Source organism: Sinocyclocheilus rhinocerous, unplaced genomic scaffold (assembly GCF_001515625.1).
Source record: "Sinocyclocheilus rhinocerous isolate Xijiao unplaced genomic scaffold, SAMN03320098_v1.1 scaffold1026, whole genome shotgun sequence".
Lineage (NCBI taxonomy): Eukaryota > Metazoa > Chordata > Actinopteri > Cypriniformes > Cyprinidae > Sinocyclocheilus > Sinocyclocheilus rhinocerous.
Window position 1 is genome coordinate 189573 of NW_015659953.1, and position 21205 is coordinate 210777.

Sequence of the window (21205 nt, forward strand, 5' to 3'; positions counted from 1 at the left end):
GCGCAATGCATAGTCTATATTAAAAACTGGATGACGAGTAATTTCTTACTGCTAAATTCTGAAAAAACAGAGGTGTTAATTATTGGACCTAAAAACTCTGCATGTAATAACCTAGATCACTGTCTAACACTTGATGGCTGCTCTGTCAATTCTTTTTCATCAGTTAGAATCCTAGGTGTGCTATTTGATAGCAATCTTTCCTTTGAAAGTCATGTTTGTAAAACCGCATTTTTTCATCTTAAAAATATATCTAAATTACGACCTATGCTCTCAATGTTAAATGCAGAAATGTTAATTAATGCGTTCATGACCTCAAGGTTAGATTATTGTAATCTTTTATTGGGTGGTTGCTCTGCATGCTTAATAAACTCCAGCTGGTCCAAAATGCAGCAGCTAGAGTTCTTACTAGAACCAGGAAGTATGACCATATTAGCCCGGTTCTGTCAACACTGCACTGGCTCCCTATAAAACATAATCTACATTTTAAAATCTTGCTAATTACTTATAAAACCCTGAATGGTTTAGCTCCTCAGTACTTGAATGAGCTCTTATCGCATTATAGTAATTCACTTCCGCTGCGATCTCAAAACTCTGGCCATTTGATAATACCTAGAATATCAAAATCAACTGCGGGCAGCAGTTCCTTTTCCTGTTTAGTGCCCAAACTTTGGAACAATATACCTAGCATTGTTCGGGAGGCAGACACACTCTGTCAGTTTAAATCTCATTAAAGACCCATCTCTTTAACCTGACATACGCATTATCATATTTCACACTATCATATTTCTATAATTCAAATCCATTAAAGGAATTTTAGGCTGCATTAATTAGCTCAACTGGAACCGGAAAATTTTCCATAACACCCGATGTACTTGTTACATCATAAGAAGAATGGCATCTACGTGAATATTAGTCTGTTTTATTCTTCCAAGGTCACCGTAGCCACCCAGATCCAGTCCGTATCCAGATCAGATGGTCACTGCAGTCACCTGGATCCAGTCCGTAACCAGTCCAGATGGTGGATCAGCACCTAGAGACGACCTCTACAGCCCTGTCAGCGGAGACCATGTCAACTAGACGAACCCTAGAGACAGATCCCCTGTGAAGACTTCGTCGGCCATCGGCACAAGACCACGAGAACCAGATGAGTCCTCTGGTTGGAGCCTGGAATTAAACCACACCATGCTGGTTTCGTCTGGCCAGAAGAGAACTGGCCCCCCGACTGAGCCTGGTTTCTACCAAGGTTTGTTTTCTCCATTTCTGTCACCGATGGAGTTTTGGATCCTTGCCATTGTCGCCTTTGGCTTGCTTAGTTGGGGACACAATTTCTGGCAACACTGTTGACTTGACTGCACAGACACTATTGGAAGAAAACTGAACTGAGCTGGAAGATGACATCACTGAATCAACAATGAACTGACTTTAACTGATAAACTGACTGTTTTCTATTGTGCTCTTGCATTATCAGCACACGTTTTTCCTGTTTAACACTGTAAAGCTGCTTTGACACAATCTGTATTGTATAAAGTACTATATAAATAAAGGTGACTTGACTTGAAAAAGAAATGTGCATTAACATTGTACCAACAGATGTATCTGGAGCATAGATTAAATATTCCATCATTGCACAAATTCTATAAAACATACATAGAAAATTAATCAAACTTCTAGACACTAAATTTAAAGGTGTCTATTTATAGACAATTTTTGCAACATGTTATTCAGAAAGAATAAGATTAACCTTAAACCAAATCAAAACAAACAAAAATCTGATGACCTACCTCTGGACCTCAGATAACCCCCAAATATCTGATGTACAAAAGTGGTTGCCTGAGTTTGCCTGTCCAATCTGACAATAAATGACAATAATTCAGTATTAGACTGGATATAAGCATGCAGTCATTACAGTTAATGCACTGATGAATGAGGAAATGCTTATTTCATGCCTTATAATGCTAGTCAACTGGCAAACAAAATTGCATTGTGTGAACTCACTTGTTTCCAGGCAGGCAGGACTTTTGCATAGCATCCACTGTGTACCTCAAGAACTCATGGGCATCTTCTTGACTTCCAAATCTGAAATGCTTTCCAATCCCTGAGGATAAGAACAAAAGATCAGTGGACTATGTTATAAATAACTGTCATCCTGAACCATTCCTTATCCCTTAAATTAAAAGCACTGTGGCTGTGCTGCTTGTTTTTATATGAACTAAGTTTTAACCTTAATTATTTTGTCAAAACCCTCATCTCCTATCTAGCACCATATCTGCAGTTGTACCAACTTTTTATGTAGCACTTGAGTGTTATATTAATAGTTTAGCAGGGTAAATTGTAATTTTGTCACATGATTTCAAAGAAAATGTTACATCTTAAACTGAGCACTCACGTTTTAGCTCATTAAGCACACTGATAGGCTTAATGACGTTTCCAGAGTTGGCGAATACTTGGATGATGTGATTTTGCATGGTACACATCATGCAAAACCCAGGCTCATGACCTGCATGTAAAGAGGAAGAATGTACAGCATTAGAGAAAAGGCATGCCAAGCATATATACAATGTTGCAAAATCTTGCACACTTACATGTTTTGGAATGCTCTCTGGTCAGCATGTAGTTGGCTAGGGGAGCTGTGTAGGTCAGACACTGCAGGGTAGAGTTTAGGAAACATGTGTTGCCCAGGTTATGGAGACCTGCTCCAACGCGGTGGCCCTGGTTCCATTTCAAGCAAAGCCGCTCTGGGTAAAACAGGACTTTTTGAGGAAGAGCAATGCCATCCCCACTGGTCATGACCACTACATGGTCCAAAAAAACAAAAGGAGACATATATTACACAAACAATACAACATAACCTATTGTTGTACTTTAATAGTGGTTATACAAAAAGCACTTGCCTTGCTCTCGGGGCCTTTCTACTTGGAGTGCTGTGTTACTACCATTCAGAGTCACTCCAATGGTCGGGGCCGTATAGGCAGTCTTGGCCCTTGAAATCTCAGTGGCAGAAGGGCCAACAGTCCAGCTCGAACTACTGCTCTCCATGTCTCTGGAGGAGAAAGGTGTCAGGGAGCTGGAGTGCTTGCACCGCACTGACTCCAGGTCAGGTTTCTCTGGAGGTTTGTCAACTATGGTCATTATTCATTTTCTGTGGAAAAACAGACGTGTCAACTCGATCATTTTTGACAAGGCAGACAGATTTTTCATTGGCATGTGAAGTGGTTTTAAAGGCACAGGTTCGGGTTAAACTAGTCAGGTGTCAAATGCAACAGGTAGCTGAGAGGAAAGCAAAAACTCTCTAGCACAAAGTTGCTTTGCTCCTCAAAGGTAAAGATGTCTAGTGTAAACTGCTTCTAACCTTCCCTTACTCTAATAAAATATATAGTTTAAACAAACGGATATATTCATCAAACAATGTCCTAACAAATTATTTAAACAGGCCAGAACAATAAAACATACATAAATCATTGTTCATGTTACAGCACAGGGCCAGCGTAAACAACACTAATATATGCTAATTATACCACTTAATAAATGTGTGTTACTATGTAATATATGATTGCAATAACGTTTTTGGCTCAGTTTAAGTCTCGGCCATTTGTTTATTTAAAAAAAAATACTGCATTTCGGTACATTAAATAAATAGTATTTCTTCCAGCCATTCAAAAGTTTAAAGTCTAACGTTATATTTGTCAACCTAAAAACTACATGCCTTCATAAAAACATTTAGTCGCATAACTTCGTAACAAGTAAATACAGTGCAAAAAGACTAAAAACCACTAATACAGCATCAAAGAAGTTAACGAGTTAAATGCCTAAGACATCGCGCTAAAGTGAAAGTACAACAAATACAAGTGAATGTTGAACCCCAAACACACTTAGTCGATTCTTACTACGCAAAACAACATCTAACATTGTACGTATTTCTTTCCTTGTTAACGGCCAACCAAGATTTGATCGAATAAGCTCAATATGTGTTGATGTATTAACGCCGGTGTGTGTTGATCTACTGAGCTGCGCGCGCCAGCATGGGCCCGTGGCCTCCTCGGCTACTTCATGATAGCAATAGTTTACAGTAAACTCTCATATCAACACGTTCCACCTCAGCAAAATGTGTGTACCCTTGATTACGTCGTCAGACTCTGACACTCAAAACACAGTTTAACAACTAGTGGCGGATCCGTGTGTGATTTTGCATGAGGAAATGATCCTGTAGTACACGGTCTCCGCACGTCCGCCAAGGCGCCAACTGTTATCTGGTGTGCTCGGCTAAAGGCTTCGCGTGCGAGATAGGCCTCTGCCGCACGTTCTTTATACACCAAATACTACGGGTAAATGTATTTGTAGTGGTAATAAATGTATGCAAAATACTTGTCAGTGAAATTTAACTGGCTAGCCACCTTTTTTGTTGGCGCCAGAAGTTCAGACTGATTTAAAGACCGCGGTATTGTACGTTAGCTACAAACGCCATGGTAACGGCGAAACGTAACAATACAGATGGAACATGGCATAAACATGGTCACGCACTTCCAGAAGCCTGTCTGTGAATAAATATGATGATATATGTGGTATGTCTCTTTCACAAACATAAACAATATAACAGTACTAAATTAAATGACCCAAATTTCGAATTTAATCGGAAACAGGTAAAAAAAAAAGGTGGTGCACGGTATTTAAAATTCACCGGTGCCTTGGCCGAGAAGGCAACGCCGCCGAAAGACTCATTGCGAAACCCGGTGTTTTCAATTTCGTGCCACGCAATAAACGCAACCACACAACACGCGCTCTCCAAAAATCACCTTCAGCAATCATATGTGATATTTAAATCAAATAATGCACATACCTGTAAATGTATGATTAATTTAAATTAGTTCATCCATTCTAAAATCCAAAGAGCGTCCGGCGGTGAACAATGACGTAGTTTCCCCACGGGTCCATCCGGGTTCTTTCGTAATGTCAGCCAACCCAGTGTCGTGTGTATGTGGCCTTATTGAACGCGACCGTCAAGGCAGTGAATGTCTTTGTTGCTGTCAACTCGTCGAGAATAACAGTTTCCGTGGCTAAATTCAGAGGAGTAGTGTTTCGTACACATTTATATTACTGTAGAGGCGTTTTATAGTGGGTAATGGGTATTACTGGATCGTACGGTAGGTTGTGGCATTTCATTATCCACAATGATTTTTTTTTCTTATGTAAATCTCACTGTTATTTCTAAGTTAAAGTTTAAATTGTTCAGTATGATATATTGCATCATTATCATGAATATTAAAAATGCCCCAAGGTCATTGATAAGGCTACAAAAGTTATTTTGAAATGATAACACTGGAATGCATTAATAATTAAGTTTAAAAATGTAAAGTCATCTTAAGTATTAAAACGATAAATATTTCTGTAGTAACATGTCATTAGTATATATATATATATATATATATATATATATATATATACACCTTGGGGTATTATTAATATTCATTTATCGTTTTAATACTTAAGATGACTTTACATTTTTAAACTTAATTATTAATGCATTCCAGTGTTATCATTTCAAAATAACTTTTGTAGCCTTATCAATGACCTTGGGGCATTTTTAATATTCATGATAATGATGCAATATATCATACTGAACAATTTAAACTTTAACTTAGAAATAACAGTGAGATTTACATAAGAAAAAAAAATCATTGTGGATAATGAAATGCCACAACCTACCGTACGATCCAGTAATACCCATTACCCACTATAAAACGCCTCTACAGTAATATAAATGTGTACGAAACACTACTCCTCTGAATTTAGCCACGGAAACTGTTATTCTCGACGAGTTGACAGCAACAAAGACATTCACTGCCTTGACGGTCGCGTTCAATAAGGCCACATACACACGACACTGGGTTGGCTGACATTACGAAAGAACCCGGATGGACCAGTGGGGAAACTACGTCATTGTTCACCGCCGGACGCTCTTTGGATTTTAGAATGGATGAACTAATTTAAATTAATCATACATTTACAGGTATGTGCATTATTTGATTTAAATATCACATATGATTGCTGAAGGTGATTTTTGGAGAGCGCGTGTTGTGTGGTTGCGTTTATTGCGTGGCACGAAATTGAAAACACCGGGTTTCGCAATGAGTCTTTCGGCGGCGTTGCCTTCTCGGCCAAGGCACCGGTGAATTTTAAATACCGTGCACCACCTTTTTTTTTTACCTGTTTCCGATTAAATTCGAAATTTGGGTCATTTAATTTAGTACTGTTATATTGTTTATGTTTGTGAAAGAGACATACCACATATATCATCATATTTATTCACAGACAGGCTTCTGGAAGTGCGTGACCATGTTTATGCCATGTTCCATCTGTATTGTTACGTTTCGCCGTTACCATGGCGTTTGTAGCTAACGTACAATACCGCGGTCTTTAAATCAGTCTGAACTTCTGGCGCCAACAAAAAAGGTGGCTAGCCAGTTAAATTTCACTGACAAGTATTTTGCAGTATTAAAACGATAAATATTTCTGTAGTAACATGTCATTAGTATATATATATATATATATATATATATATATATACACCTTGGGGTATTATTAATATTCATGATAATTGGGCAATAATTGTCATGTTTATTAAGAATACTATTGAGGTACTATTTACTTTTGAGGTGATATTTACTCAGCTTTAAAGAGTCAGATAAATGGAGACTAATGCACCATTGGCATGGGACTTTACTTTACAAACCTTTTGTCAAGTTAAATATGGCACTCAATTATATACATACAAGCAGAGCTGCACTCACACATACAACCATTTCCAAACAACAATTCATATAATGTACACATATTGAGCACTTATGGCATTTCAAAAGAGTGACTATTATTATATATTTTCTGGACTGTGTATTGCATTTTGAGAGATCTGTAGCTCACTGATCTGTCTCCTGAGCTGAACAATTTCTTCTTCTTGTTCGTCAAGCTTGCGTTTCAAACTGTGAATAACCTAAAATAAAGAATGCAAACAAAGTTACAAGGTCAAACGTTTCTTCTAAGCAACAAAAGTAACTAAAATGTGATTATACATGAACTTTTGGTTTGTGTTCCATTTTGGGGGTAAAAAAAAACATTAAGAGTCACACATACCATGTCATTGGCGCTGAAGAGGTCACTCTGAAGTAACTGAGATGCACTTGGTCGCACTAAGGGATCAGAGCTGGTCAGTAGGGTGATATACTTGGCCAGAAGTGGCCAGCTTTTAGATAGAGTGTTAGGGATCTTGCCCTGCCGTAGTTCTCCAAGTGTGTGCACACGCTCCATCTCGGTCCCAAATGGCTGGAATAACTCAAAGGCAATCACTCCTATACTGTACAGATCTGACTGTACAAATGAAACAAATACTGAGCATCAAGTTTTACTACCACATTTTTAGTATGTGTCTAAGATGAAACAGCCACGCACCGAAGTCCAGCCTAAAAAACAGCAGACTTTACATTATAACCGTTTGTAACTTTACAGTTTTTTCTTACCTTTGAATCATAGTGAGAACACTCAAGTTGTTCTGGGGCAGCATAAACAAAAGTTCCCACTCCACTAGTGTGAGCTGAGTCTAGTGTGAAAAGTGTAATGAGAAATAATATGTTGCATTAGTTCACTGCTGCCATTGCTGCCATCTACTGTTACCTGCCAATTAATCAGAGGTAGTTTCGCAATAAATGGGAAAATGAGAATAATCAATGTAAAAATGTATTTGTAAATATTATAGTTCAGAATTTGTAATAACTTAAAATACTCTTGTGAATACAGAAGAGGTTACAAGGCCTGTCACCTGTGTTTACACCTGCTTGAGAGCTGGAGGGCCGCTGCTCATGTTCGTCCATTATTATGTTCTGGCAAGCCAATCCAAAGTCCCCTATCTTCACATGGCACTCAGGTCCATGAAGGAAAATGTTTCTAGGCTGTAAATAAATAAATATACTTGTAACAAACTTGCAACAAACAGACACTATAAAAACAGTAAGTGTGAGCAACCTTAAAATAATCGAAACTGAGATGCTATTAGGACTAAAAACTCTTTGATTAAAATAAATAAAAAAATCATGTGGAGAGAACCCATATTGTGCAGTTCCCATACAGATTTTGCATTATAAAATATTTTTTATATATTTTTTTTTATTGTTACACAAATAGAAGATCCACAGTAATAAATATCCAAAATTATTTTGTTAAACAGTTTTAACATATTAATCGCTTTAAAAAAAAAAACATTTGTTTAGGAATTTCATAGGTAACTGTGTATTCTAGCCTTTTGTTTATTAAAAAATGTGTGCAGATCCAAGTGGTATTCGGGCTTACTACTATATAGATTAAAAATACTTATGACAAAGCAATTCATGCTTATAAGACTAAGTATCCAGAAGAGATGCGTGAGAAATACTGGAAATACTGTGTTACCTTACTGTGACAAACAGATAAAGAGTTTGTTTGTAAGGGACAAGAAAAGTGTTTTTCAAAGTGACTATCTGCAACTAATTTTATTTTGAAATAGTTGATTGTTAAATGCCATGCTGGCTGTATACTGTTGCTTTGCAAAAGTCCAACCTGCTTTGCAAATTGTTGTGCCACACCAGCCCAATATCTGTTATCAAAACACTAGGTCTCCTCCCATGCAGACTAATGCATTTACAGTTTCAAGCCAGACATGTACTAGATATTTGTGTGGTGAACAATACCAAGTTATGCAAACCAACAAAATAAGTACACATACCTTAAGGTCTCTATGCATAATACCACGGGAATGAATGTACTCCACTCCTTCAAGTATTTTCTTTAAAATTTTCAATGCGTGTTCAGAGTCAACTGACTCACAGGGATCTGTGGATCAATGTATTGGTTAAAAAATGCTAAAATAATCCAACAACACAATTATATGCTGTGATTGAATGTTAAAAAAAAATCTGTGATTGTAAGTCCATTGTATGCTCTGGAAATCAGCTTTTCTTGTCTTTCCTATTCAGCCAATGTGTCAGCCAATGCAAAAACAGGAAACGGGTGTACTGTATGTAAGTGACTACTATATTTGTTATATAAGTGTTATATAAAGGAAGGGAATCTGAGCAATTTATAAGACTTCCAAAAAAGTACCTATTTAATGGCATTTAAAGAAAGAAGTGCAAACTCCTATGTAAACTCATATGAATAAAGTGATCTTACCTACTGACATCAAGAGTCCCTCTGTGATCCTTGAGTTTCTTTCCTGTATCCAGTCTTTCAAAGATCGCTCACACAGCTGCATTTGTATATAAAGCATTAAGTGGAATTGAACCTATAGACAGGAACAAGAAAAAATGATGAAAAACATAAAAGATTTCCTCATTTAAATCAATTGTTACATTGGAGAGCACTTTAACCTCTCTAAGAACCTGCAAGGAGATAAAAACAGATGCAATAAGGTATATTATCTCTAAATCATATAGATTTGGGGGGTAAATTACCACTATATTAACTGAATCTGTGACATACTTTACCTTCATACAGTCATCTCTTGTTACTTTCTTGATGAGAATTTTTTTCACCGCATATTCCTGACCATCGAGCTTGTTTGTGACCTAAAACATTATTATTGTTTTTAGTAAGCACCTTTCAACGTCATGTGTTCACTCTATTTAAGAGTACAATATGATCAAAACATCTCCTTACTTTAAACACTTTGCCATAGGATCCTTTACCCAGTGTTGCGATTTCTTCTAATTCACTAAGGTAACGGGATGTGTGTGCTTGGAAAAGACCATCTTTGGTTCTAGGATAGATAAGCATATCTCAGTCATTTTAAAGTAAATGTAAAAGTACTGGTAGTACACTACCATTCAAAGGTTTCGGGTCAGTAAGACATTTATCTTCAGCAAGGATTAAGTTCCATTAAGTTGATCAAAAGTGACAGAGAAGACATTTATGATGTTACAAAAGATTACTTATATTTTAAATAAATTCTGTTCTTTTGAACTTTCTATTCATCAAAGAATCATAAAAAAATCAAAATTTACACCAAAATATTAAGCAGCACAACTGTTTTTAGCATTGATAATAATAAGAAATATTTCTTGAACACCAAATTAGCATATCAGAATGATTTCTAGAGTAATGGCTGCTGAAAATGCAGCTTTGCCTTCACAGGAATCAATTACATTTTAAATAAATGCAGCCTTTGTGACTATGAGATTCTTTAAAAAACATTTAAAAACCGGATCCTATTTGACCCTGAGCCTTTGAACAGTAGTGTATATTACAAAGCAGTGTAAGTGGAGCTGCTACAAGTGTAAAAGTTTTCACCTTAGGCTCTGGCCTTCTGTACTCAAGTATCTATGTTCCTGCAGAATCCAAAAGATTAACAGGTTTTTTGTTTTTGTTCATGAAAGCAACAGCTGCATAGAAGAATGAAATTGATGATGAATTATGACGGATTACCTGGGGGAAGAGAGATGAGCTGGTCGCGTGCAGGAGCTCTGTGAATGCCCGGTTATGCTGTAGACGGACCGTACTAAACTCATCACTGATAGCCAGTGGTGACAGGAGGTTCATGGCTGCTAAACGCTGGCCTATAACTGAAACAGCAGAGGCATTTGAGAAAACAAAATGTAAGACAAATAACAGAGAATTAAAAAAATAAACAAAAGGTGCCTATTTATAAGGCAGTATCAACCTACCCTTAAACAGCATGCGTGAGCGTGCAGGATCACTCTCATAAACAAAGCACAAGTGTTCCAGTAGAGATCCCAGCAGCAGTTGGTTGGGAATGGCAGAGGCAAATTCCTGGATCGATGGATACTGTCTCCCTGCCAGCAACACTTCACAGTTATTGTCCGAGTCTGAGGCTACATTTATATGACAATTAAAAACGTTGAATACTATATGTTTGACTATGTTTGAATATCAAATACACAAAATAAGTGAAAACTAACCAAACTGAGTCTAAAAAGGACTTGGATTCGAGATTTCTTACCTTCTGCAATAACTTTGGCAATTAAAGCAATAATGTAATTTTCCCCTGAATCCATTTAGACACCAAGCATTTAAGGTACTCTCTTAACAGCTGAGCAAAAAGAAATATACCAATGCTGCATCTTCAGTGTACAGTTGGGGTGGGTAAGGTCTAAATTAACTTATCAGCTTGAAACATTTTCAAGTTACTCCCCACACCCCTAATAAGTAACACAGATGAAATATTGGAGGAGGGACATCTTAAAGATGCATTAAATCAATTTAGTTGTTTGGACATACTTTGACAGATTGTGCACATGATATTTAAAGCCATTATCATCCAAAGAGAGTAAATAACTTTAATACTAGGCTTATAAGGCCAAACTCTAGCCATGACTACAGTCATGAATGAAAGGGGCTGCACTTTATATTGCAGTGGACTCACTATCAAACTGGACGTCGTCCTCCGTATCTGTCAGGCTGAATATTCCTCCTCTTGGTCCTCTGTCTTGAGTGGAAAGGCCCCGTCGGATATGAAAGCTACGGCTGTTAGCAGTGGAAACTACACCGCTACTCGAACTTTCTTCTGTCATGAGTCTCTCTGTTGTGTGAAACATGACGTTTTGCTAAAAGACACTTCTGTTCATCCCATTCAGTAGCTCCATTCAGAAGGGCCAAAGTAAAAAAAAAAAAACAGCCCTTTTAATTAGCCAAACCCCACTTACACGTTTTAAAACTGGCCGAATAAAAATACCACGGCAAACCGACAGTGACCTGCCATGTTTCTACGGACAACAGTCAGGAAGTATCTCTAAGTTATTACAATGTGATGACGTGATGAACAACTTATGATAATATGCATCTAAACATTAATCGAATAATCATTTGATTGATTTATTGTAGTTTCTACATACTTTTATCTCCATAAACAACACAGGTTACAAGAAAATAACCATAACAATGTTGTTGTTTCAGTGTCAGTTTCGTCTAATACTAGAATTGAACTTTTTACACCGTCCCTACTCAGGCAACCACGCGCAGGATGATGAAACCATAGACTGTATAGGATGAAACTTTTAAAATAATGCATTAAAATCGGTACTTTAGTTTTATTACAATGCATCACAATCTGACACGTCAATAAAATGTAACCGATCAATAAGAAACAATAAAAAATAAAACGCATTAATACGGAAAGACGAAACAGTGCACTTTGTGTACACAGTTGATCACATGCTACGCAAAACATGTGGTGACCTGACGTTGTGCGTCACACCGCGGGAAACGTCTACAGAGAGGCAGGGAGTTATTCAGTTGTGCGCATGTTTATTGCATATGAAATACTGAAGTGTGTTCCATTATAGTTCATCAGAACTAATTCCTTGTCGAAGCATTGGTTTTTCACACTGAGCAATGAAAACACATTAAATTCCCGCTCCTTGTTTGACCTGGATACCGCAGGGAGCAGAAGCTATCAAAATACCTAAAATGCAACCCTTAAGTTAAGATTCTGTGACTGATACCATATATATTGCTACAGAAAAAAATGTCAGACTCAAGGTAAGTGTTTATAGCTTTGCATATTAATTTTAGTAGTTTGCTACATTAGAACAACGAGAAATAATAGACTATAGTGATTGATAGAGATTATCTGCTATTCTGGACATACTGTTTACTATAGTGTTGTACAGTGCTGTTCACTAATGTTTCCCTTCATATTCTGTGTTTTAAATTCCTAGCACAGGTTCTGCTGGAGCCATAAAGGCAATAGACAAACAGTCTGTGCATCAGATCTGCTCTGGACAGGTGGTGCTGAGTCTGGCCACAGCTGTGAAAGAGCTGGTGGAGAACAGCATTGATGCTGGTGCCACTAATGTCGGTGAGCTCAAGGGATGAGAGCATGAGGAAACATTGCATTTGAGGTCACGCTACATTTGGTCAAGTGTTTTGTTTTCACACAGATGTCAAGCTAAAAGACAGTGGAATAGAGTTAGTGGAGGTTTCCGACAATGGAAAAGGTGTTGAGGAGCAAAACTTTGAGGGACTAAGTAAGTTGCCTTGTGAACATTAGAGATAAAAGACTGTGGCATGCTTACACTTCCAGTTTGAAATAATTAAGATTTTTAAAAAGGTTTTTGAAAGATATCTCTTATGCTTACCAAGGCTGCATTTATTCATATTTTTAAATATATATTTAAATGAATCAATTTATTCCTGTGATGGCAAAGCTGAATTTTAAGCAGCAATTGCTCTCATCTTCACTGTCACACGATTCTTTAGAAATCATTCTAATATGCTGATCTGGTGCTCGAGAAACATTTTATTATTATCAATGCTGAAAATAGTTTTTGCTGCTTAATATTTTTGTGGAAACCGAATGATTTCTAAATGATCAGACAGACACTGAAGATCTGGAGTAATTGCTGCAGAAAATTCAGCATTGCCATCACAGGGATAAATTATGTTTTAAAATATATTAAAATAGAATGTTACTGTTTTTATTATTGTATTTTTGATCAAATCATTTCAGGTGAGCATGAGAGACTTCTTTCAAAAACATTATAAAATCTAAATGATTTCAAAATTTTGACCGGTAGTAACTTATTTGTGTCCTTTCAACTTCTGCAGCTTTAAAACATCACACCTCTAAACTAAGAGATTTTTCCGACCTGATACACGTGGAGACGTTTGGGTTCCGTGGTGAAGCTCTGAGCTCACTTTGTGCTCTTAGGTAACACTTTACTTTGGATTTGTCCTCTTAATTCTTACAATATGAGTGTGATGATTATAGTATAGTGATGATCTCACAATTGTTCATGTTCTGATATCTTGTTTTATTAATCTCTCTATCCACTAGTGATTCCTTAATGTACACTGTTTTTACTTATGATCGCAGTGATCTTAGTGTTGTGACCTGCCATGAGAGCGCTCAGATCGGAGCTCGGCTGGTGTATGACCATGATGGTCATCTCACTCAGCATGTGCCGCATCCCCGCCAACATGGCACAACTGTCACTCTGCAGAAACTCTTCTCCACATTACCTGTCCGACACAAGGAGTTCCAGCGCAACATCAAAAAGGTCTGCTGGGAGATACTTGGGTACAGGGGTTTACATCCATGTTTAGAAAGAAATTAACTAGAGTTTCTACACAGGAATATTCCAAGATGATTTTCGTCTTGCAGTCCTACTGCATCATCTCCACTGGTGTGCGTATTACATGCGCCAACCAGACGGGACAAGGCAAGCGCACCACAGTACTGTGCACCAGTGAGAGTAACGGCATGAGAGACAACATTGGAGCTGTGTTTGGACCTAAACAGGTGAGAATGACCTATTCTTTGTAGTGGATAATTTAAGAAGAGAAATTCTTGCATAGTGTTGTCAAAAGTAGCGATGTCGGTAGACCAGTCGGTACTGAAATTTAAAAAATGTGACAATACCAGCATTTCCCACTAGCATTTTGAGCGCTGTTGAGAGGATTCTTAAACACCTCTGATTGGCCATTGTGTTCACACGCTCAACAGAAATGTCTGTGATTAGCTACAATGATATGATCATTACTTCATTGCATCAGATCCATCTATGAGCAGATATATTAGGGATCCGCTGATAGATGCGGCTTCGGTATGGTCACATTTTTAAAATTTCAGTACCAACATCAGTACTTTTGACAACACTGTTCTTACACCAATATTGACAAACAGAACACACTTTGTTATATAATCATAACAAAGTACATTTATTATTATTTATCCCTGTTGTTTGAAAATAACATGTATTTCACATTTTTACTTATCCACAGCTACAAAGTTTGATTCCCTTCCAACAAATATCTCCCGGTGAATCAATTAAGGAAGACTATGGTCTCGGGGAGGTAGATGTTCCTAAAGACCTTTTTGTGTGAGTTTTTCTGTGTAAACACATGAATTTGTTTGTGCACTTTCTGCAAATAAGGTAATGAAAACCATTTTATAACTTGGAATATTCCTGTGTAAAGTGATCGTTATTGATTATATTAAATTCTAGCATTGACGGGTTTGTGTCACAAGCGGATCATGGTGTTGGTCGAAGTGCTACTGACAGACAGTTCTTCTTTATCAATAAAAGACCCTGTGATCCAATAAAGGTGTGGTCTCTTTTTTTAAGTATGCTTTTTTGTGTTCATATAATTATATATAATAAGTATAACATCATTATTGTTGTTGTTTTTTTGTAATATTTGCAGGCCTCCAAGCTTGTGAATGAGGTTTATCACATGTACAATCGGCATCAATACCCTTTTGTCGCTCTAAACATCACTGTTGCTTCAGGTAAGACTTGACAGAACAATAAAGAAATTAAATTGTATATAAAAGTGTACACTACTGTTACACTACTGTAGCATTTTATTTTAATTGATGAAAGGTGTCAGTAAAATATTTACAATGTTACAAAAAATGTATTATTAATAAACTCTGTTCTTCTAAACTTTCTATTAATTAAAAATTCATATACAGTATATATATATATATATATAACAGATTCCACAAAAATATTAAGCAGCACAAATGTTTTCTTGGGCAGTAATGGCTGCTGAAAATTCTGATTTGCAATCACAGAAATAAATTGAATTTTAAAACAATTGCAATAGAAAACAGTTATGTTAAATTGTAATAATATTTCACAATATTACTATTTTCACTGCATTTTTTATCATACAAATTGAGCCTGGGTGAACAAAAGAGACTTATTAAAAAATATAAATCCTAAATGCACTTAATTTATTGATACTTGTCATTTATCACTAAAAGTTTTAATTCTTTGTTTCACATTAGACAGAACAATAAAGAAATTAAATTGTATATAAAAGTGTACACTACTGTTACACTACTGTAGCATTTTATTTTAATTGATGAAAGGTGTCAGTAAAATATTTACAATGTTACAAAAAATGTATTATTAATAAACTCTGTTCTTCTAAACTTTCTATTAATTAAAAATTCATATACAGTATATATATATATATATATATAATAACTGGTTTCTATTGTAATTGTTTTAAAATGTGTATATATATATACAGTATCTCACAGAAGTGAGTACACCCCTCACATTTTTGTATATTTTCACTGCATTTTTTATCATACAAATTGAGCCTGGGTGAACAAAAGAGACTTATTAAAAAATATAAATGCTAAATGCACTTAATTTATTGATACTTGTCATTTATCACTAAAAGTTTTAATTCTTTGTTTCACATTAGACTGTGTGGACGTGAATGTGACTCCAGACAAACGTCAGATCCTTCTACAAGAGGAAAAACTCTTGCTGGCAATTCTGAAAAGCTCACTCATTGCAATGTTTGAGACTGGTGTCAATAAAATCAGTCTCAATCACATTACTCCAGCAATTACCAGTAAGTACATCAGACCTTTTAAGACATATTATATGTTGTCTTGAAGTGTTATTACAGATGTTGATGTTGTTCTTCATTCAAGACTTGTGTAGACCAACCGAGACAAGTGCTGGTTCAGAAGATCGGGAAATAGGTTCTGTCTCTGAAGCACTTCCAGATGATGAACCCCCAAAGACTTCCATCAGTCTAGCTCGACTTAAAGAAGCATTTTCAAACCATCAGTTTCCTGGAATTGGGTCAAAGCAGTCTAGTCATAAAGCTGCCTGTTCTGGTTCTTCTCAGAAGAAGATGTTTTCCTTTGTGAGCTGCTCTAAAAAAATGACAGACATTATGAGGCCACCTTTAAAGTCCTCTCCAAGTTTCGCTGCTGTTTCTTCCATAAAAAAATCAACTGTTTGTCTAGCTAAATATAAAAGCACCTTTGATAGTGATGCTGAAGATTCTGAGGCTGCAAACCAAAATTCAGCTGAAGATGATCCAGAGATTTTACATGAAAACAATTCAGAGTCAGGTTTACACCCTAGTACATATGAAACTGATGTTAAAGCTGAGACTATCAATGAACCCGTAGATGAGAAGTTCTGGAGTTATAAACCTTTGGTGCCGGAGACAGTGTCAGAGCAACACCAGGACAGAATTTCCAATCCTGAAGCTAAAAGATCTCGACATGAAGCTGAACCTCTAGCACAAAACCGTTTGGTGGACTCTAAAAACAAGAATGCTTCTACGCAATTGGATTCACCTGTCAGCATACAGAAGAAAACAGTGCTTTTGCCGTTTTCTCTGAAGGAACTTTCTAAAAGGATGCAGAGGCTGCAGGCTCAGAAGAAAGAGAACAATGATCAAGAGCCAAAATATAGACGGTTCAGGGCAAATATTAACCCTGGTGAAAACCAGAGTGCTGAGGACGAGCTTAAGAAAGAAATGAGGTTATACTGATCTTTTGATTGATCTCTTAAAGTACCAAAATCATCATCAAGTTTATATGCCATTGACAAAGCTTCAACTTTTTCTTACAGCAAAGATATGTTCAAGGATATGGAAATCATTGGTCAGTTCAACCTGGGTTTTATTATCACCAAGCTGAAATCTGACCTTTTCATAATTGACCAGCATGCCACAGACGAAAAGTACAATTTTGAGATGCTACAAAAGAATACGGTCTTAAAGGGACAGCGACTCATAGCGTAAGTCACACTTTGCAGAGACAAGTGAAACTGGGAACATGTATTTATTTTAAAGCTAACTTATTTTTTTCTTTCAATATGCAGTCCACAAAGTCTCCACCTCCCAGCTATCAGTGAAACTGTGCTCATGGAAAACCTTGAAATCTTCAGAAAGAATGGTTTTGACTTCCTCATTGATGAGGATGGTGGGTTATCTACTGTAGTAGTGTTTCATATCTTATATGATACCTTTTCCTCCAGATTGATGTGGGATGGTGTTGTGTTTTTCAGCTCAGGTTATGGAGAGGGTGAAGCTGGTGTCTTTACCTACAAGCAAGAATTGGACCTTTGGCCCAAGTGACATTGAAGAACTCATCTTCATGCTTAGCGACAGTCCTGGAATCATGTGTCGACCTTCTCGTGTGAGGCAGATGTTTGCATCCAGGGCATGTCGCAAATCGGTGAGTGCCGTTGGTGTTTCTTCTTGTCTAAGAATATTTTTCAGCCCTGTTCTAACCTACCTGTCTGTTATTTATCAATTGTACCCAAGTAAATACCTGTAAGGTAGAACAGAGTCTGTGATTGAGCTGTTGCATGTTTGTGTTGTTGTCTTGTACAGTTTGTTAATGTGTGTCTGTTTACACAGGCGATGGTTGGCACTGCCCTGAACACCAGTGAAATGAAGAAACTTGTGCTTCACATGGGGGAAATTGAACAGCCCTGGAATTGTCCACATGGTAGACCCACCATGAGACACCTTGCTAATCTGGATATGGTTTCTTAGGACTAAAGCACCTGCTTTTTTGCCACATTTGTTCTGAATTTCATAGTGCCTGTCAAACAATATTGTTTTAAGGATTTTATTATTTGTAGTTTTTATAATAAACTAACTTTTTCATTATGTGTTTGCAGCTTTATTATTGTAATTATTTAACTGTAATGTCACTAGGGTTTTTTTTTGGTTATGGATAAATTATTTATTTAAGGTGAGTAGATTTTAAAGGTCCAAATCCATAACCACCTTGTGCATGAGTTTTACAGAATATGAATAATTATTGAATAATTAAAGTTGTCATGGTTTACACACCCCTATGTCATTCCAAACCTGTATGGCTGTTTCTTTTGTGGAACATAAAAGACAACATTTGAGAAATATATTACTTTTTTCTTTTCTTTTTTCTCCTTACAGTGGAAGTCTGGTCCTCAAAAACAGTTTGGTTAAAGTATTCTTTTCTTTCTTCCACAGAAGAAAGTACAGGGTGCATCTCAATAAATTAGAATGTGGAAAAGTTCATTTATTTCAGTAATTCAACTCAAATTGTGAAACTCGTGTATTAAATAAATTCAATGCACACAGACTGAAGTAGTTTAAGTTCTAGTAAATCATAAACTACTAAAATAATGATGCAAGTTAATCGGTTAAAAAGTGGAATCCCTGAAGAACATTCAGCTCCTAAAAGTTTTGGAATCCTGAAAGTTAACTTCTATTATAAACATTTTCACTTTTTTTTTTTTTCTTCTTAAATTACACAAACTGTAGGAGTGCCCATAAATTAAATAATAATAATAATAAAAAAAAACATTTTAAAAACAAAACTAGGGGGCCTTGCACTGAAAACGGTTGAGAACCACTGCATTATATTGACGAATCCTTTAGCATGTGTAAGGTAACTACATTACTATAGGTCTAGCTAGTCTCCGATTACTGTAATATAGTTACACTGACATTAGTACTTCATATACACTTCCTCCACAAACAGTATATTTCTCTACCCCTGATTTATCACTAATAGTGGGGTAATTTCATATCCTCAGAGACAGCACTGAAGGGCTGGATGAAGAAAACACAGCAGTTCTTCACTCAGATCTTTTTCCCTGCATATGAGCACAGTGTGAAGCTGACACAAAAGAAGAGGCTTGCTCTTGCAGAGGCTGACAAAGCAAGGTATTTAAGAATTAGTGCTTTCCCTGAACATATGTCATTTTGACAAACATTTGACGTGACATACTATACTCAGTTGGCTGTTAGCGATGATCTGTGTAGTGTGGACTGGCCTTTTGAAGGCCATTTTTTTTATTATTAACAAAATGACTTATTTCAGATATATAGAACAGCTGGAGGCTGAGGAAAAACAAGAGGAAGATGGTGACGATGATGTTAATCATTCACCTTCTACTCCCATGACCCCAGTGACCTCCACCACATCTGTTGTTTCAAAGCAGTCAATCGCCAGTGGGAGTCAGAAAAAGTAGTAAATTCACAGAATAGAATTGTGTTTTCTTATGATTTAATTGGCTTTCACAACCATTTTTTACATATTAAAAGCCTTAAAAATATATATTTTCTGAGGTCAAAACTCCATAGAAATATTATTGCTGTATCTAAATATGCTCATTGTGAAATACAAAAAGTAGCAAACAAATTAATTATCAAAGGAGTCTAATTCAACAACAAACCAAATAAATCAAAGGTGTCGAATTCAAGCACAAACCAAAAAGTAAAATGATCCCCATCCAAACAGGGAGTGGATGTGCTTTTATTTGTACGTGGGAGGTGTGAATGTGATCAGGTCACGTTCACACACTGACTGTCTCACTCTCTCCTTCCGTTCTGGGGTGAACAGCAACAGATTGTCCGACATCTGAAACACCAGAGAACAAGCAGTTTATAGACAGAAAACACTAAAATTTTAATTTTGTGAAATTTAATAAGTTGTGATGTAGTGGTTGAAAGAGTTCCCACAGTCATAGAAAACCTAGAAACATCTGACAGTTTCAAAATTGTGGTTTCTAGGCCTGGAAAAAAAGCTTGAGGAAATTAATAGAATCTAATTTTTAATTCAATTATTTAAATATTTTGTTGGATCAAAATTGCTCTTTGTGTGTGAATTTCCATGACTGGAAAACTGAGGAACCCTGTTGAAAGACAAAGAGGAAATGACAGTTCATAAAGGAAAGATCTAACTCCACCTGACTGGTCTGGGGTGAGAACACCATTCCGGGAAGAGCTGAGACAGGAGTGCAAGAAAGAGAAGTGTGAGTGCCCACGTGCCCCCAATAAACCACATGTGAGCATTAATAACATTGTGATGTGATGTCTGGGACATCGACTACCTGTAGGTGTTGCCAAGACATCAAGCGGGCACTCCTCTGCCTGAATCACCGGACTCTCCATCTCAACATCCACCGCCTCGAGATAGAACCTCTCTGCTGCAGGACTCTGTACAGGAGACATGCTGTATCTCACTGTTGGCTGCAGGTAATGCTCAAAGTCCAAACCAGTAGCACCCTGGGAAAAATACATCAAAACATGATCCTCAAACGATCAAGTAAAAGTAACAAGTTCTGTTGACTATGAATATACTTTAAAACACAGTAAGATTTAGGGATGCACAAAAAAGGTTAAAGGTATGTAACTTTTGGCCCTCTAGTGGCTCTCACGCTATCCACAGCCAGAGCTACTTCTGTGCATGAATATGACACGCCATGTGCGGGTGAATGACATAAGCAATTTCCCATAAAATCCACCCAGACACTCTAAAATCATTATTATAGGTTGATAAAAAATGTAATAGGGTAAAGACATGGTTTGGAAGATTTTTCACTCTCATTAATAACAAACACACACGTTATTAATAGAGATCTCATACCTGTGTGTATGTATGTATGTACTGTATGTGTGTTTG

At 36.8% G+C, this 21205-nt stretch overlaps 4 protein-coding genes across 7 annotated transcripts in view; 1 reads left to right on the forward strand and 3 right to left on the reverse strand.

Annotated features, from left to right (window-relative positions):
* The window catches only part of LOC107724691 (ubiquitin carboxyl-terminal hydrolase 42-like), a 45226-nt gene extending 39924 nt beyond the window's left edge, over positions 1 to 5302 (reverse strand). Inside the window, exons 1-6 of the mRNA XM_016533702.1 lie at positions 4835 to 5302; positions 2892 to 3139; positions 2583 to 2792; positions 2387 to 2497; positions 1996 to 2095; positions 1782 to 1849 (exon numbers count right to left, since the gene is read on the reverse strand). Of these exons, the coding sequence (XP_016389188.1) occupies positions 1782 to 1849; positions 1996 to 2095; positions 2387 to 2497; positions 2583 to 2792; positions 2892 to 3129 (727 nt within the window). The 5' untranslated portion in view covers positions 3130 to 3139; positions 4835 to 5302. The remainder of the gene's footprint in view (positions 1 to 1781; positions 1850 to 1995; positions 2096 to 2386; positions 2498 to 2582; positions 2793 to 2891; positions 3140 to 4834) is intronic.
* Positions 5303 to 6580: 1278 nt separating this feature from the next.
* On the reverse strand, positions 6581 to 11853 carry LOC107724686 (eukaryotic translation initiation factor 2-alpha kinase 1-like). The gene is made up of 13 exons (XM_016533698.1): positions 11402 to 11853; positions 10683 to 10850; positions 10444 to 10580; positions 10309 to 10346; positions 9679 to 9778; positions 9507 to 9587; positions 9372 to 9401; positions 9193 to 9304; positions 8747 to 8853; positions 7808 to 7937; positions 7509 to 7588; positions 7126 to 7359; positions 6581 to 6985 (listed from the first exon to the last, which is right to left on the reverse strand). The coding sequence occupies exons 1-13, from the start codon at positions 11571 to 11573 to the stop codon at positions 6866 to 6868; spliced, it is 1509 nt and encodes a 502-aa protein (XP_016389184.1). The 5' UTR covers positions 11574 to 11853; the 3' UTR covers positions 6581 to 6865.
* Positions 11854 to 11877: 24 nt separating this feature from the next.
* Positions 11878 to 18386, forward strand: LOC107724702 (mismatch repair endonuclease PMS2-like). Its single transcript, XM_016533718.1, has 15 exons — positions 11878 to 12516; positions 12696 to 12835; positions 12918 to 13004; positions 13585 to 13687; positions 13853 to 14036; positions 14111 to 14278; positions 14761 to 14858; positions 14985 to 15084; positions 15184 to 15268; positions 16201 to 16353; positions 16436 to 17282; positions 17373 to 17540; positions 17625 to 17725; positions 17811 to 17980; positions 18166 to 18386. The coding sequence occupies exons 1-15, from the start codon at positions 12503 to 12505 to the stop codon at positions 18301 to 18303; spliced, it is 2556 nt and encodes an 851-aa protein (XP_016389204.1). The 5' UTR covers positions 11878 to 12502; the 3' UTR covers positions 18304 to 18386.
* A 1482-nt stretch (positions 18387 to 19868) lies between these two features.
* dlgap5 (discs, large (Drosophila) homolog-associated protein 5) overlaps positions 19869 to 21205 on the reverse strand; it is a 12848-nt gene continuing 11511 nt past the window's right edge. For 2 of the 4 annotated variants that reach the window (XM_016533713.1, XM_016533712.1), the window contains exons 18-20: positions 20634 to 20808; positions 20490 to 20527; positions 19870 to 20161 (exon numbers count right to left, since the gene is read on the reverse strand). In XM_016533713.1, the coding sequence (XP_016389199.1) occupies positions 20057 to 20161; positions 20490 to 20527; positions 20634 to 20808 (318 nt within the window). In that variant the 3' untranslated portion in view covers positions 19870 to 20056. Of the gene's footprint in view, positions 20162 to 20489; positions 20528 to 20633; positions 20809 to 21205 lie in introns of all 4 variants that reach the window. The other 2 variants (XM_016533714.1, XM_016533715.1) reach the window with 2 other exon arrangements.

Bases quoted from the DNA above. Each gene is read 5' to 3' on its own strand.
- LOC107724686 (XM_016533698.1), bottom strand. From the start codon at position 11,573: ATGTTTCACACAACAGAGAGACTCATGACAGAAGAAAGTTCGAGTAGC. The intron at 7,589-7,807 runs GTGACAGGCCTT...TTTTCACACTAG, and splicing joins TCAAGCAGGTGTAAACACAG to ACTCAGCTCACACTAGTGGA. The intron at 6,986-7,125 runs GTATGTGTGACT...TCTTTATTTTAG, and splicing joins TCTTCAGCGCCAATGACATG to GTTATTCACAGTTTGAAACG.
- LOC107724702 (XM_016533718.1), top strand. The intron at 16,354-16,435 runs GTAAGTACATCA...TCTTCATTCAAG, and splicing joins CATTACTCCAGCAATTACCA to ACTTGTGTAGACCAACCGAG. The intron at 17,726-17,810 runs GTGGGTTATCTA...TGTGTTTTTCAG, and splicing joins CTTCCTCATTGATGAGGATG to CTCAGGTTATGGAGAGGGTG.